Source organism: Urocitellus parryii, chromosome 9 (genome assembly GCF_045843805.1).
Source record: "Urocitellus parryii isolate mUroPar1 chromosome 9, mUroPar1.hap1, whole genome shotgun sequence".
NCBI classification, from domain to species: Eukaryota; Metazoa; Chordata; class Mammalia; order Rodentia; family Sciuridae; genus Urocitellus; species Urocitellus parryii.
Window position 1 is genome coordinate 47,229,467 of NC_135539.1, and position 14,018 is coordinate 47,243,484.

Genomic DNA, 14,018 nt, shown 5'->3' on the forward strand with positions numbered 1-14,018 from the left:
GTACAGGGCATGAGTTCCTGAGGGTAAGGGTGACCTTTCATTACACTGCTCTATCCCCAGGGCTGGATCAAAGGAAGGCAGACAGCAGGGAGGAGGGAGGAGACCTTGTAGCAAGAGCCTTTTGGGGCAGAGAGGGGAATGGAGTCACTGGGGTTTCACAGAAGGAACAAACTGCTAAAGTGCCTGGACAGAGTCCCTTAACCTTTCAGGCCTCAGCCTCCTCTGGTCCTCATTCCTGGTCTCTCTGGAGTTGTCTATTCCATGACTCAAGTATATGTGTCCTCCTCAGTAAGAGGAGTTCCTGGGGAATAGGGCATTTGGCCCCCTCTTTTCCTACCCGCTAGGGTGGTGCATGCCACGTAGTGGGTGCCCTGTGAATACCAGTCCTATTTTGTAAGACACAAAAAATCCTAGTTGGGGCTGGGGTGAGATGAACAGGATTGGCTGGGCAATAGGCTGCAGATAAGGGCCAAGGCTGGCCCCCGAGACTCAACTCGTAGTATGGATCCCATAACTGCTCCCCTGCCTGCAAAACAAACCTGGCCAGTAATTCATGATAATTACAATGCTATTTATGCTCTTCTGTTCAGGTGTGGTGACTTCAACTTCCAAACTGAAAATCAGATACCAGGCCTCTTTACACAGACTCTCTACAAAGTCCATGGTACACAATTACTTACTGCCTGGCTAGTTCCACTCCCATAGATAGAAGAATGATTAGAGAATACAGGAAGGCGTGGGAGGAGGAGAAGCACATCCGAACAGCTCACACCCAACACTGCCACCTTCCCCACTAGTACCAACAGCAGCGTATGTGTACTTCTGTCACAAAATGCATCCTGACACAGGTTAACCACAGGTTTCTGTCCTCTGCCAGGGCAAGAACTTCTTCCCCAGAATTTTAGATACCCAGGCCAACCAAGGCACTGAATAAATGTTAAACTAAATGAAATCTGTACTAAAAAGGAGCTCCTCCATGGATGAGCTCCTAAATGCAAGTCGGCGCCAATGAGGTGGCCCACAAGCACACAGATAAGTGTGTGACAGAAGAAAGGTGGGGGCAGAGTGAAGGGACAAGGGGAGGCAGGTTGTATATCCTTGGCCTCCAGCACATTCGAGGGTGGGAGACACTAGAAGAGAGCAAAGACATGTTTGCAACTAAAATAAAAAAGCACAGGCAGCAGCAGCCGCTAAAATTAAAGCAGGGCCAAAGACACCAACGAAGTCTCCACAAATCCCTGAAGTGTCTCTAGACATTACTGGACTCCTAACACATCTGACTAGAAACTATACAAAGCGGCAGTCAGCAATCACAGAGAGCTTTGGATACAGCACATGCAGGTACAAAACCACATTTGTTTCTGGCAACGACCTTACAAATAAAAGAACTAGAACATTCACTTAACAGAAAACAAAATGGGGAAATAAAATTTAAATCCTGTGCCTACTTATATTGCCAGCAGCATAAAGCTAAAACTAAAATCAATGTCCTCTCATCTCAAAACCTGTTTCTCCTCCAAACTGTAATGTTTTATATTTTTATACCAACAATTTGAAAATAAAGCAAATAAAAATCCAAAGAGGAAGTCAATTATAGAAGAACTGTAGCTACATCTTTTGTTTAAATATTTATATCACTGTATATATCAAGACTCAAAATTACTGAAGGATAAGGAATATGTGACAAATTACACCAAACATTCCTTAGAGTCTACCGGAGAATGTATGCAACCTTAACCAAGTGGAGAATTACAAACCTTGTTCATGGTGAGTCAGGGAACCCATCTCAGCCAGCCTGACCAATATGCAGTCCACAGTCCCCTGCTCCTTGCCTTAAACCTCAAATGCACCACACACACCTCTAAGCAGTCAGTGGTCTAAAAAGTCAACAGCAATTTCATTCTAGTTAATCATTAGACAAAGGTGGCTACAAGGTTCCATAAAAGGTCCTATTTCTCAGCTCTAACGCACAGATAATCTCCATGACACCAAATCAACAGAAGATTGTCTCCGAAGGTCACTGCTACAGTGGTTGGGTTTGGAATAGACTGAGGGAAGGCAGGGAAAGAATCAGGGTGCTGCTAGCACAACCCTCCAGAAGAGGTTCAGCCCAGGATGGCTGCAGTGCAGGTGGTGAACAGACTGATGTTTTTCTGACTTCACTTTAGATTTAGTTTCCTCTGAATCCTTTTCCCTCACTCTCCCAGCATGCCTCTGTGAGCTCTGTTCCCTCCAGCATGCATGATCACCCTCTTTCTGCTCCATTCCTGGATCTCCAAAAGCCAAATCTCAGTGTCCTTTCAAATCCAGATAAATGTCAGCTCTTCCAGTAATTAAACTATCCAGCCTCTAACAACAATGGAATTTTCTTTGTTCTCTTTTCCTGGTACTCATTGATTACCACCTTGTGATTCAGGATTGGAACATAAATCTTACCATCCCTTTCACCACAAAGACCACTCTGGTTACACCTTTATTCTTAAACCACTTGTATTTGTTCAGTGTGTTACTTCAATAAAGTAACAAAGACATGGGTTAACTACCAGTAGAGGGAGCCCCTGAGCTGCCTGGATATTAACTAAGTACAGCACTGAAAGGGCTGGTAGGCCAGGCAGAGGGTTCTGCACAGAGCATCAAGTAATCCAGAAGCCTGAGAGGAAAGATGACAGAGAAAACCTGGAGGTGAAAGCACTTTTCAAAGTGGTATTACTACATGAAACATCTCCTAGAAATAAGCACAAAGACTTTATTGTCATACTCTACTGGCCAAGTCACTGATCTATAAAGTAACTTTTCAAAAAGTATCAAGTCAATGAAAGAAAACCAGGGTCTGCTCAATGAAGGAGAAATAAAACTGATTCAAAATCTTAGACACAGCTTACCTTCTTTGAACCTAATTCCCCATTTTACAATGAATATTACTGCAAGAATTGATTGAAATATATATGTAGGTACTCTCTATAATTCCTGACACAGAAGACATAGGTGAGCAGTCAGTAAGTAGAAGCTATTACTAGCCAAGCTATGTCACCAACACCATCAAATGTTTTATTTAGAGGTCTCAGTAACCTTGAATACAAAACTATTTCTCTCTAGGCCTTGGATTCTTCAAAAACACAAGTTCAGTTGAAATATCCATAGACTTTCTGGCTGGTAAACTCAATGGTTCCCAGGTACATTCATGCTACAAACCTAAGAAACTGCTGAAAAGCACAAAAAGGTTTATCACACTATCAAGATGCTCCATTCCATGGCTAATGGTTCTAATGGCTCCAGCGAGGGTGTTGGAGTGTAGCAAGAAAAAAAAGGCCTTTTATGCTGTGGGGAGGTGAATGGAACTCCCTGAAAGATTTTAAGCAGTTGAATAACAACAGAATTGCATTTTAGCAAATATTAATAGCATGCCTAAAACGCCACCCGATGAGAATTATGCTTTTAAGTTCTGCAAATGAAAGTCATTACTAAATTTGGCTAGCCCAAAGGATCAAGAAATCCCATCCTAACAGATGGATTTTGAGTTTTTGCTTTTTTTCCCCCACTCTCTTTCAAAGTTCATTCTGGACCCAGCTCTATGCCTACCCCAAGTATTTCATTTTGGTTGCTTCCCAGGTCTGCTGAACACTTTCACAACTGGGCTCATAAACACATTGCAACAATTTCCCCATCATATTACTTTGGCTCTATCCTTGCATATTTCTATGTCAAACAGATAAAATTTGAAAGCTAATCTGATGAGATTTAAAAATCAGAACAGAGATTATGGTAATTTTCATGTTTACTTAAATATTAAAAACCAAATTCTCCCTGGAAGCATTCATACTTGAATTCTGTTTAAAAGCCATTTATCCTATAGCAATGCCCACAATTTACAGGTGTACTACAACCAGTCTAGACTAAACACATTTTTTTTAAAAAATATATTATTTTATAATTATAGATGAACAGCATGCCTTTATTTTATTTATTTTTTTATGTGGTGCTGAGGATTGAACTCAGTGCCTCACATGCTAGGCAAGCACTCTGCTACTGAGCTACAGCCCCAGCCCTGAATATTTTTGAACTGCTACAACTCATGAAAAATTAAAAGTATTCCAAGGATTTCTTGCAGAGAATCTATTTCCCAGGCTGTCTCTAGGAGATTCTGGCATCCTCTGGCAAGACCTCAAGAAACCCAAGATACTTAGAATTGGAGGCTGGTAAATTCCAGGCCTGCATCAGCCTGAAAAAGGGCAGGCACTCTTGGATCCAAAGCAATCTCCATCAGTACTCAGAGTTTCTAGACAGGCAGGAGAATGAATTTAAAGATAGGAATTTCTCCCAAGGCAATTGGCTTCAGCTGACAAATTCCCGACCTGCCTGGCCTTGAGGCAAACCTAAAAATTCAGCCTTGGACCAGTACACTATGACATCATGTGGCACCTAAAGGCATCAGACAAATGCCCAGAGGACCTCTGGGGCCACAGCCCCTAAAAGCTTAGAAAAGATGCCCCATCAGAGCAATCCACATAAGGGAAGAAATATTTTTTCATACTTTGCCAAGCTCCATTACTGCTATAGGAGAGACCCTACAGTCCCAAGTCAGTCATTATAAACAAGGATAGGAAAGGCAGCAGAATACAACAGACATGAGTATATCAATATGTAAAGCAATGAAGTGTAACTGATGTGATTCTGCAAGCTGTATACGGGGTAAAATGGGAGTTCATAACCCGCTTGAATCAAAATGTGAAATATGATATATCAAGAACTATGTAATGTTTTGAACAACCAACAATAAAAAAAATCAGTATTATAAACAAAATATTACATAAAAAAAACAAGAGAGAATTCTCAACGAATTTGTCCCATATGCTGCTGTACAAATGTCAAACAGTGATGCTCTTGGGAAAATATCAAATTCATTTTCTCATCAGTTTTTTCATCCCCCAAAAATGCATTTTTTAAATAAGGCACATTTTTATATTTAGAAGATAGGAAAGGAAGAAGAGACGCAGGACAAGAAATATCCAGAAGTCAGAACACACACCAATATCCAAGATAAGCTGATCGGGGTGAGGTGGGGCCATGAGGTAGGTGGCAATGGGCAAAGCCCTGAGTGTCCTGAGTTTGAATGCCAACTATGCTGTCATAAGGACAGCATGAGGAGGAGCCACAATGCCTCATGGGACACTCAGTGCTGTTAGTAAAAACACACACCAAAAGTATTTGCCATTTATAGACATGAGATGAAAGGAGCCCATTCTGAGTGTCTCTCTTATATGTGTACATAAGCTCCTCCCCACCATTCAAGCCTCCTGGGTCCTTGAATAGAGGTTCTTCTTCCCTGTTTTCTCCAATTGAGGTGGACAGTTGAGACAGGGCTCCACATTAGGTTGACTGGTTCTACAGGCTAGCTCTTCACTTACTGTGAAGGGTGATCTTGGGTAAGCATCTTCACTAGTTCGAAAAGGAATGACAGATAATCTCACAGATTTTTAGAAAGAGTAAATGAGAAATGCTTACAAATTCATTGCCTAACACACAGTGCACCTTCAATAAATGTTAGTGGTTTTAGTGCTGTCACTGGTAATGAACAGTGATTAATAACAATAACTTAATTACTGCTGCCCAAGGTTACAGACATGGAAGGACAAAAACCAGGATTCAAACCCAAGTTTGTCTGATTCCAACGAGAAGCTCTCAGGCATTCCATGCTTCTGGACTGGGAAAATAGATGGAAGAATTCTCTGCCTCTCGACATGATTTCAGAAGCTTTGTAATATAATAGCATTACAATCCCAAACTGAAAACATCTTATAAAAGGTAACATGAAAATGGGGACAGGAGGCTAGAAAGGCATTTTCTTTAAAATATTTTCTTCTTTTTTAAAATATTTAATTCATTTTATTTTATAAATACATGACAGCAGAATGCATTACAATTCTTATTACACATACAGAGCACAATTTTTCATATCTCTGGTTGTATATAAAGTATGTTCACACCAATTCATGTCTTCATACATGCACTTTGGATAACCATGTCCATCACATTCCACCACCATTGCTAATCCCCTGCCCCCTCCCTTCGCCTCTCACCCTTCTGCCCTATATAGAGTTCGTCTATTCCCCCCATGCTCCCCCTCCCTACCCCATTATGGGTCAGTCATCTTATATCAGAGGAAACATTCAGTATTTGTTTTTTGGGGATTGGCTAACTTCACTTTACATTATTTTCTCCAACACCATCCATTTACTTGCAAATGTTATGATTTTATTCTCGTTTATTCCTGAATAATATTCCATTGTGTATATATTCCACATGTTTTAAATCCATTCATCTACTGAGGGGCATCTAGGTTGGTTCCACAGTTTAGCTACAGGGACACAGACACATCAATGTTTATAGCAGCACAAAATATTTATTCTTATAAGAATGTCTACAGCAGTAGCGTTTCAAAATAAACAAAAGCTAGAAGCAATCCAAATGTCCATGGACAGTACGATGAATGAATATGTTGTATTGTGCTAAAACAATAGAATACTATATAGCAGTTAAGAATGAATGGGTGAAAAACACAAGCAAGGGCATAGCTGAATTTCACAAATACAATGCTGAATTTAAGAGGGCCCAAAGGAGCATTTATTAGGTAATCCTATGTATGCAATGTTGAAACATAGGCAAAAACACCCTTGAGTGTTGGTTATTAGGATAATGTTTACCTTGAGAGTAGATAATGAAGGAAGGCTTTTCAAGAGGGGGACTCTCAGGGTATGGTGTTCTGTTTCCTGACATGAATTCTGGTTACTCAGGGGCATTCATTCCGAAAATTCATCTACAGGTACTTTTTTGGTGCATATCTTTCTCTGTAGGTGTGATACACCTTCATAAATACAGCTCACATAAAATAGCTATTAAAATTACCACCTAGAGGGCTGGGGTTGTGGCTGTGGTAGAGCGCTTGCCTTACATGTGTGAGGCACTGGGTTCGATTCTCAGCACTGCATATAAATAAATGAATAAAGGTCCATCAACAACTAAAACTATTTTTTTTAAAAAAATTACCACCTAGAAATTACTTGGTTCCTGCTGCATTATTACAAATTAGTGATTTCATCCATCTTAAACTGTCCTCCACAAGACGTTATATGGTTAATGGAAAAATGAGCCAGGTTTGAGAACCAGTCATCCCAGATAGGATCCTGCTTAGGTCATTTATGTCATTTTATACCAATTACTTAATCTGAACCTTATTTCCACAAATGGGAACCTGAACCAACATACCTACAGTGGCAGAGTTGTTTTAAACACTTAAAGTACTTCTGGAAAACATCTACCATTCATGGTACCTGCCCATATGGTAAATGCTTAATAAACTGGGTTAAATAACCCAGTTAAATAATCCCAACAAATGAATTCACTAATATAACTCTCCATTAAGTAATGTGCTAACAAAACAGATGATCATACACTGCAAGTCTACTACTTTAGACAAAGAAGTTATGTGGATGAAGGTAGTCCTGGCCTCTGTTCATTTTTCCAATCTGGACCTAGAAGGATGACAGAGAAGGGACAGATAGGTAGAAAGTGGAAGAAGGAAAAGAAAATCCCTGATAAGGCAAGGCCAAAGCAGACTACAGTGGGCATCCTGAGCCTGCCAGTGCCTGGAGAATCCTGAGACTCTCCCAATGTCTGGGCTTCAGTCTTCTTATCCAAGATGATAGTCACTTCTCTTAGTGTCTTGGTATCCACTGGGAATAATTGTCCTGAGCACAAAGCAATTACACGAATGAAGGATCTATAAAATCATAATAACTCTTAGTTAAATTATTCAAACATCAAGTAAACCCAATAAACATTATTTAACTCCAAAGTCCCTTGAGAAATCTGAACTAAGCCACCCACTGATAAAACTCCATTAAAAAAAAGGCCAAAACAGACAATAGGGGAGATCTCATTATGTTTTGCATAATGTTCAATGTAACCCCATGGAAAGTGATACACAACGGGCTGCAGACAGATAATAAAATGTCCTAAAGTGTACTATACCAGTTTATACTTCTCATCCCATGCTCTTGATGTTAAACATAAAGTTTACTATACTAGCATCTTTAAAACCAATTTTCTATCCTATTCATGCATTTATATTCACATGTAACCAGAAACTGCTCATACATGTACAATGGCTATGAAGAAAGTAAGATGATGGCAGGAGGATCAGAGAGCATATATGCCAAGGTCAAGCACCCAAGATCCCACTGGATTTCAGAGAGCACCATGTCCAAGTTCAGCCACCTACGCCTCCTCATTACCCATTCTCAAGCATTCCTCATGGCTTGGTCAGAAGGAAGTGATGCTGAGGGTCCAATAAATGAAAGCTGGGTATGCTTAAGCTGCTGGGTCAGGAGACAGAGTGAAAAAGGGTTTAAGAGGTGAACAAAATCCTTCAGGGCCCTTGGCCAATTGTAACATCCCCTGTCCTGGCAAGAGACTGATCCTTGGTGACTATTTCCGTACAGTTACCCAAACACATCTGAGGATATGAGACATGAACCATACATATTCTCTCTGTTTCGGGGCGGATTCTAGAATTCCCTGGTAGAATGCACTAACACCCTAATTCTGGGCAAAGTGCCCAGGGAGAGAACTGCTCCTTAACCTTGTCCAATAGCAGTGCATCTATACAAAAACAGAGACAGGTGACCAGACAACCGGCATGCATGCAGCCCTGGTGACACACAGCACAGCTGTCCACAGGCAGCAAGTCACAGTCCTTTAGGAGCTGATTCTGAAGCCTATGTAGGTGGTACTGTATGTCTAGCTCCTTTAGTGCCATCTATATTACAAAAGCAGGGTGGCTTAAAATCAACCACACAAATGCATCTGTGTTTATTCAGGAAAATGGCTAGGCCTAGGGACTAACCTAGAGAAATGTCACCCTGAGAAGGCCTTGGTTTCTTTACCAGCCACTCGATAGGGGCTGATTGTAGCCCTTGGCTAGTCAGATGTTATTTCATATAAAATTTCTGCTTCTGGCCCTCAGGTCTATCCACAAGGGCTGAGACCCATGAAGCAGCCAGAGACGGAAAATAAAGCTACTTCCATCACTAACAAATAACAATGCCATTCTTCAAACATTTACTGCCTGCAGAACATGGTCCCACTCCCCAAATCAACTGTATCCAGGGGAACTTCCTCAGGACTCTGCAGCTTCCAGCCTCTTCATGGGTGGCATTCACTTCAGCCACATTGTGGACTTGAAGCTGTTGTCCATCTCCTTCTGGATTTCAAAGCAAGCTCAATTGGCCATCCTCTCTGGGGTCTGCCCCAAGCTTCCCCTTCATTCCCAGAGCCTCAGTTGTCCAGGAATAGGTCTGAAGCCCTGTACCCTTCCCTCTGGCTTGCCTCTGGAGATTCTGTGCACTCTACCCACCTTCCATTTTGTGGCCCATTTCCAGAGTAGATATGAAGGCCATTCCCACATTCCCAAGCTCTGGGTCTAAAATTCCAAACTGCATACTGAAGCATTCACCTCAATCAACATGTGAAGAGTTGAGCTCCACCTTGCTCACCATTTATTGAGAGCCAGGTTCAAGAAAGGACAGGAACCCCCCCTCAACTGAGCTGACACTGCAGTGGTGATCACCTCAGGCAAACTAAGACTGAAGCTCTTCTCTGTCACACTCACATCATCTTCCCATTGTCAGAAATAATCCCTTGCTGTGCTCCCCTAACTTCCTTATTTTCTCAAAAGCATCATCATCCAGATTTCAAACTTAAGTTATCTCTGACAATGTCCTATCCCTCACCCTTGATGTGGAATCAAATCATCAATTCTTTCTCATAAAAGTATTTGAAAATCATTCTCTTGCCACTGCTAGAGTCTTGGGTTTCCGTCCCCACGCCCTTCAATTCTCAGTATCATGCAATTAGATCCTAACTGAACTCCATCCTCCTGGTGGCCCTTCCTTAAAATCCAGCTGCACCCTCAGTCAAATCCAATGCACTGCCTAATTTAATCATATCAGAAGCCTCCAAGCCACATAGCACTGTCAGTGGGGGATATAATGTTCAACTGTCTGGCCTCCCTTTTATGTTTCTCTACATTGGGTCCTCAATTACCTTTTTAAACTTGTGGCTCCTGCTCTCCAGCACAAACCCCTACTCTAATAAACCAGTCCCAGAAAACCCATGCACATCCCTATCTCCACCTCTCTTCCACATTTCCACCTGGGTGGAATTCCCTCCTCCTGGTCAATGAAAAACACAGGCACTTTGAAAGCCCTGTACAAAGCTTGCTTCTCAACAAACCATGCCCCTTGTGGGGTTATCTCCCTCACTTGAACTATTGCATGAAATCTTGATATTACCCTGTACCCATGGATTGACTCCTTACTCCCCCGCTTCCCTGTGAACTATATTATTCCAGGTGGATCTGTGTTATCCCCCTGCAAGGACACAGATGTGAGTCTCCGAAGCAAGGAAGTGGCCTCTGATTGACTTCCATCATGTGCCCAAAGGCTCTAACACGGAGTCTCATGTACAGGACATCTAGGAGATGAAGACCTAATAGATACTTGAGCTGTTGATTTCTCATGGCTTTAGCTGAGTCCTGGGCGGGGCAGGGGCTGAAGCACCTCTGGTCTTACTCCCCACTGCATTCTCCAGCCAGGTGCTTCGTATCAGACTGTGGGCAATTTGTAAAAATGTAAGGAATAAATGGAGCACAGGCTGAAGCTCAGTGCATCCGAATACAATAACCCCCACCATGAAGTCTTCACTGATTCCTCTTGAGCATCACTTCTTTATATCTCTACAGATGTTGCTGACACCTCTCTTAGGACACTGAAGCCTGCTTCTATTAGAATTAAATTTAAACTTTTCTCATCACTCACATTAAGCCCACAAAGGGATGGCCTGACTCTTCCTTATTTCTTATCCTCAGAATTATATATCATGTTTTCCTCAACTGAATTTGACCAGTTAATACTCAGGTCAAGTCTAGAAGTATGGACCTTGGATTTAAGAAGAGGTTGCGAACAGAACAAGACAACCTAAATTTGAACAAAGTCCCTGCCCTCACTTGATCCTGCAGGTGCTCACAACAAGTTAGAGTCAATGCTTCTTGTTACACATCTGTACAGGGAATCAATGCCCCTTTTGCTAACCAACAGCTTATACTCCCTCTTGAATAAGGCAGCTCAATAAAATCCTCACTACAAGTCTATAACATTAATTGTTATGCATGGGCAAATAGTCTTCTGCCACACAAAGATAACAGATTGTTTTCTTTTTTTTTTCAGATTGTTGTGTGGTGGGAAATAAATATTAGAACACTGGCTTGCATAAATATTCCCATGAAATAATCAGTAGTTCATTAATATGCAGCACATTAAATTGCACAAACCTCTAAGCAACTGAAGTGCTGTCCAATTAATGGGTCTCATTAATAATTGATTACTTCAAACTCATTGGCTTTAAAATTGCCTTAGACTGATAAGTTACACTTATCACACAACATGTGATAAATGACTAATGTTAAGGTTAGATTTAAGAGTTCTCTCTCCTACATAAAGTAGTTTGATGAAATCTGAAGTTTGAGGACTCCTTAATTCTACCAGTAGAGTATTCTGTGGTCTAACAGTGTCACCCAGTGGTAAAAGGCACAGTCTGTGTTTAGAGTGGCTGCTGCTTTTCAAAGAAATCACTGACATGTGTTTCTTACTGGAAGGAAAAGAGGAGAGCAGTTTTTCAAATTGCAATAAGGAAACTGGTGAGTAAATCTAAAAATCACAGGACTGGCACAGAAGAGAGCTATTCTTTGACCAAGGTGGCTCTGAAGCCTCAGGGGGGTACACTATAGCATGGAGGGAGTGGTGTGTAGCTCTGAGCTGGCTCCACTGGGACAGGCAGGCAGTGAGGACCCACAGCAGGAGTAGGGCAGGCCACTTTAAGTCAACTCATTACCCCAAGCAGAACAAGGCAGCTGTGGCCATTCTTGTTATTTTTGCTTCACTGTCTGTCCCTGCTTTGCCCATCAAACATTCAGCCACTTCAATTCTCAAAAGCTCATCTCTTTCTGAAAAAAATAAAATAAAAAGTAGACAATGATGATTCAAGACTGATTCTAAAAAACTTTAAAAAAAAACAAAAAACTTGTATATGTTGAAGCTCAATTGAAAATAAAAAATTAATTTCCTTATCTGTATAAAGAGAAGGCTGCATCAGATGACCCCTGAGATTCCTTACCACTTAAACATCGTGATAATAAAGAAGTTCAGTTTATCTGTTGATCTCCTCCCCCTTGAAGATTCTCAACTGCTTGACCCAGGGCTAGAGAGAAGGTTCACATAGAAACAGAAAGTGGACTTGTTTTTATTAAATCCAAACTTCAAATCCAGGGGCCTCCTAAATATCATAAACAAGAAACACATTTTTAGAAATGCAGACCCTTATCATGGCATTTGCAGGTAAATGGATGGCATTGGAGAAGATAATGCTAAGTAAAGTTAGCCAATCCCCCCAAAACAAATGCTGAATGTTTCCTGATATAAGGAGGCTGACTCATAGTGGGGTAGGGAGGGGGAGCATGGGAGGAATAGGGGAACTCTAGATAGGGCAGAGGGGTAGGAGGGAAAAAGAGGGAGCAGGGGGCTTGCAAGGATGGTGGAATGTGATAGACATCATTATCTAAAGTACATGTATGAAGACACGAATTGGTGTCAACATACTTTATATACAACCAGAGATATGAAAAATTGTGCTGTATACATGTAATAAGAATTGTAATGCATTCCACTGTCATTTATTTTTTTTAAATCAATAAAAAAGAAATGCAGACTCTTGAACTAGCAATAGCAAATTATATATATATATATATATATATATATATAAGTAAAAATAAAGCAGTATTTATTCTTCCTTGTATAAAATCACATACAGTGACTATATATTATAGCATTATATTATTTCAAGTCTGAAGCCCAAAATCTACCCTGAAATCAAGCCACAGTTCAGCCTTATCACTCCTCCCTTAGCTTTTCTTGACATTTCTTTGCCTTTACTCTAAAAATCCATGGATATTCTTCTTGCCTAATTCCACTAAAACCCAAACACATGAAAAAAGTTAATTTTTTTCTCCACAATCCCTTATGTTTAGAAACTAAGGATCTACCTTCATAGAGTACTTTTAAGAAGATAATTTTTACAGCTTCCTTTTTGATGAGTCTGTTGATAATACGTGGCAAAAGTGTATGTACATATACTTAAACCTGGAAATTCCACTTCTGGGAATTTACCAAATATAAAAGCAAAGATATAGACAAAAATGTATGCATAAGAATACTTTTTCTAGCAATTATGATAGTAAAAAAAAATGGAAAAAGATATTTAAATATCAAATAATGGGAATATAATGCAGCATCAAAATCAGATAGTATTAGAGTAAGTTATGAAAAGGAAATATTCATGATAGATTAAGTGGGAGAAAAATACCAGATTCCAAAATAATATGCCCTTTGTTTTGAAAAAAAATGCCTGCATGTATGTGTCTTGTGGTGGTGGGGTGTCTTTGCAGAGCAAAGAGCAATTCAAAGTGCTGTTTCAGAGCCAGCAGCAGCAGCACCACCAGGATCAGGGAATTTGTCAAATGCAAATTTGTAAATGTGTAGCAAATGTGTAGCAAGAAGTACTTTCTCTAAAAATGAGATCTACTGAATCATCTATCTGGGATGCTCCCAGCAATCTATTTCCATAATGTGTATCCTGTGCCACACAAACTTTGAGGAAGTTATTAAATCAACCCATTGCCCAGAGAGGCTGAGGACCTTGTGGAAATCTACAAAGCAAATGAGTGACAGCATAGGCAGCTTACTCCAGAGTCCATGATTGAACCACTTTACTGTAGGGCCTGTCCACATTAGCTCTCAGGTTTGGAAGTGTGCTCTGTACTCTTTCTGCTAAATGAAGAACATGGTGCGTCCCAGGTATAATCTGATCTCCTTCCTAGTGTCTTAGCACTTCTGTTACAGGGTGATGGT

The 14,018-nt window shown here is 40.7% G+C and overlaps 1 protein-coding gene across 3 annotated transcripts in view; it reads right to left on the reverse strand.

Moving 5' to 3' along the window:
• Fam107b (family with sequence similarity 107 member B) overlaps window positions 1-14,018 on the reverse strand; it is a 207,751-nt gene that overhangs the window by 11,315 nt on the left and 182,418 nt on the right. The window contains exon 1 of one of the 3 annotated variants that reach the window (XM_026410255.2): window positions 1,758-1,846. The exons of the other annotated variants lie outside the window; for them this stretch is intronic. Coding sequence (XP_026266040.1) covers window positions 1,758-1,785 — 28 coding nt within the window. The 5' untranslated portion in view covers window positions 1,786-1,846. Of the gene's footprint in view, window positions 1-1,757; window positions 1,847-14,018 lie in introns of those variants that run through there. 3 annotated transcript variants of the gene reach the window in all.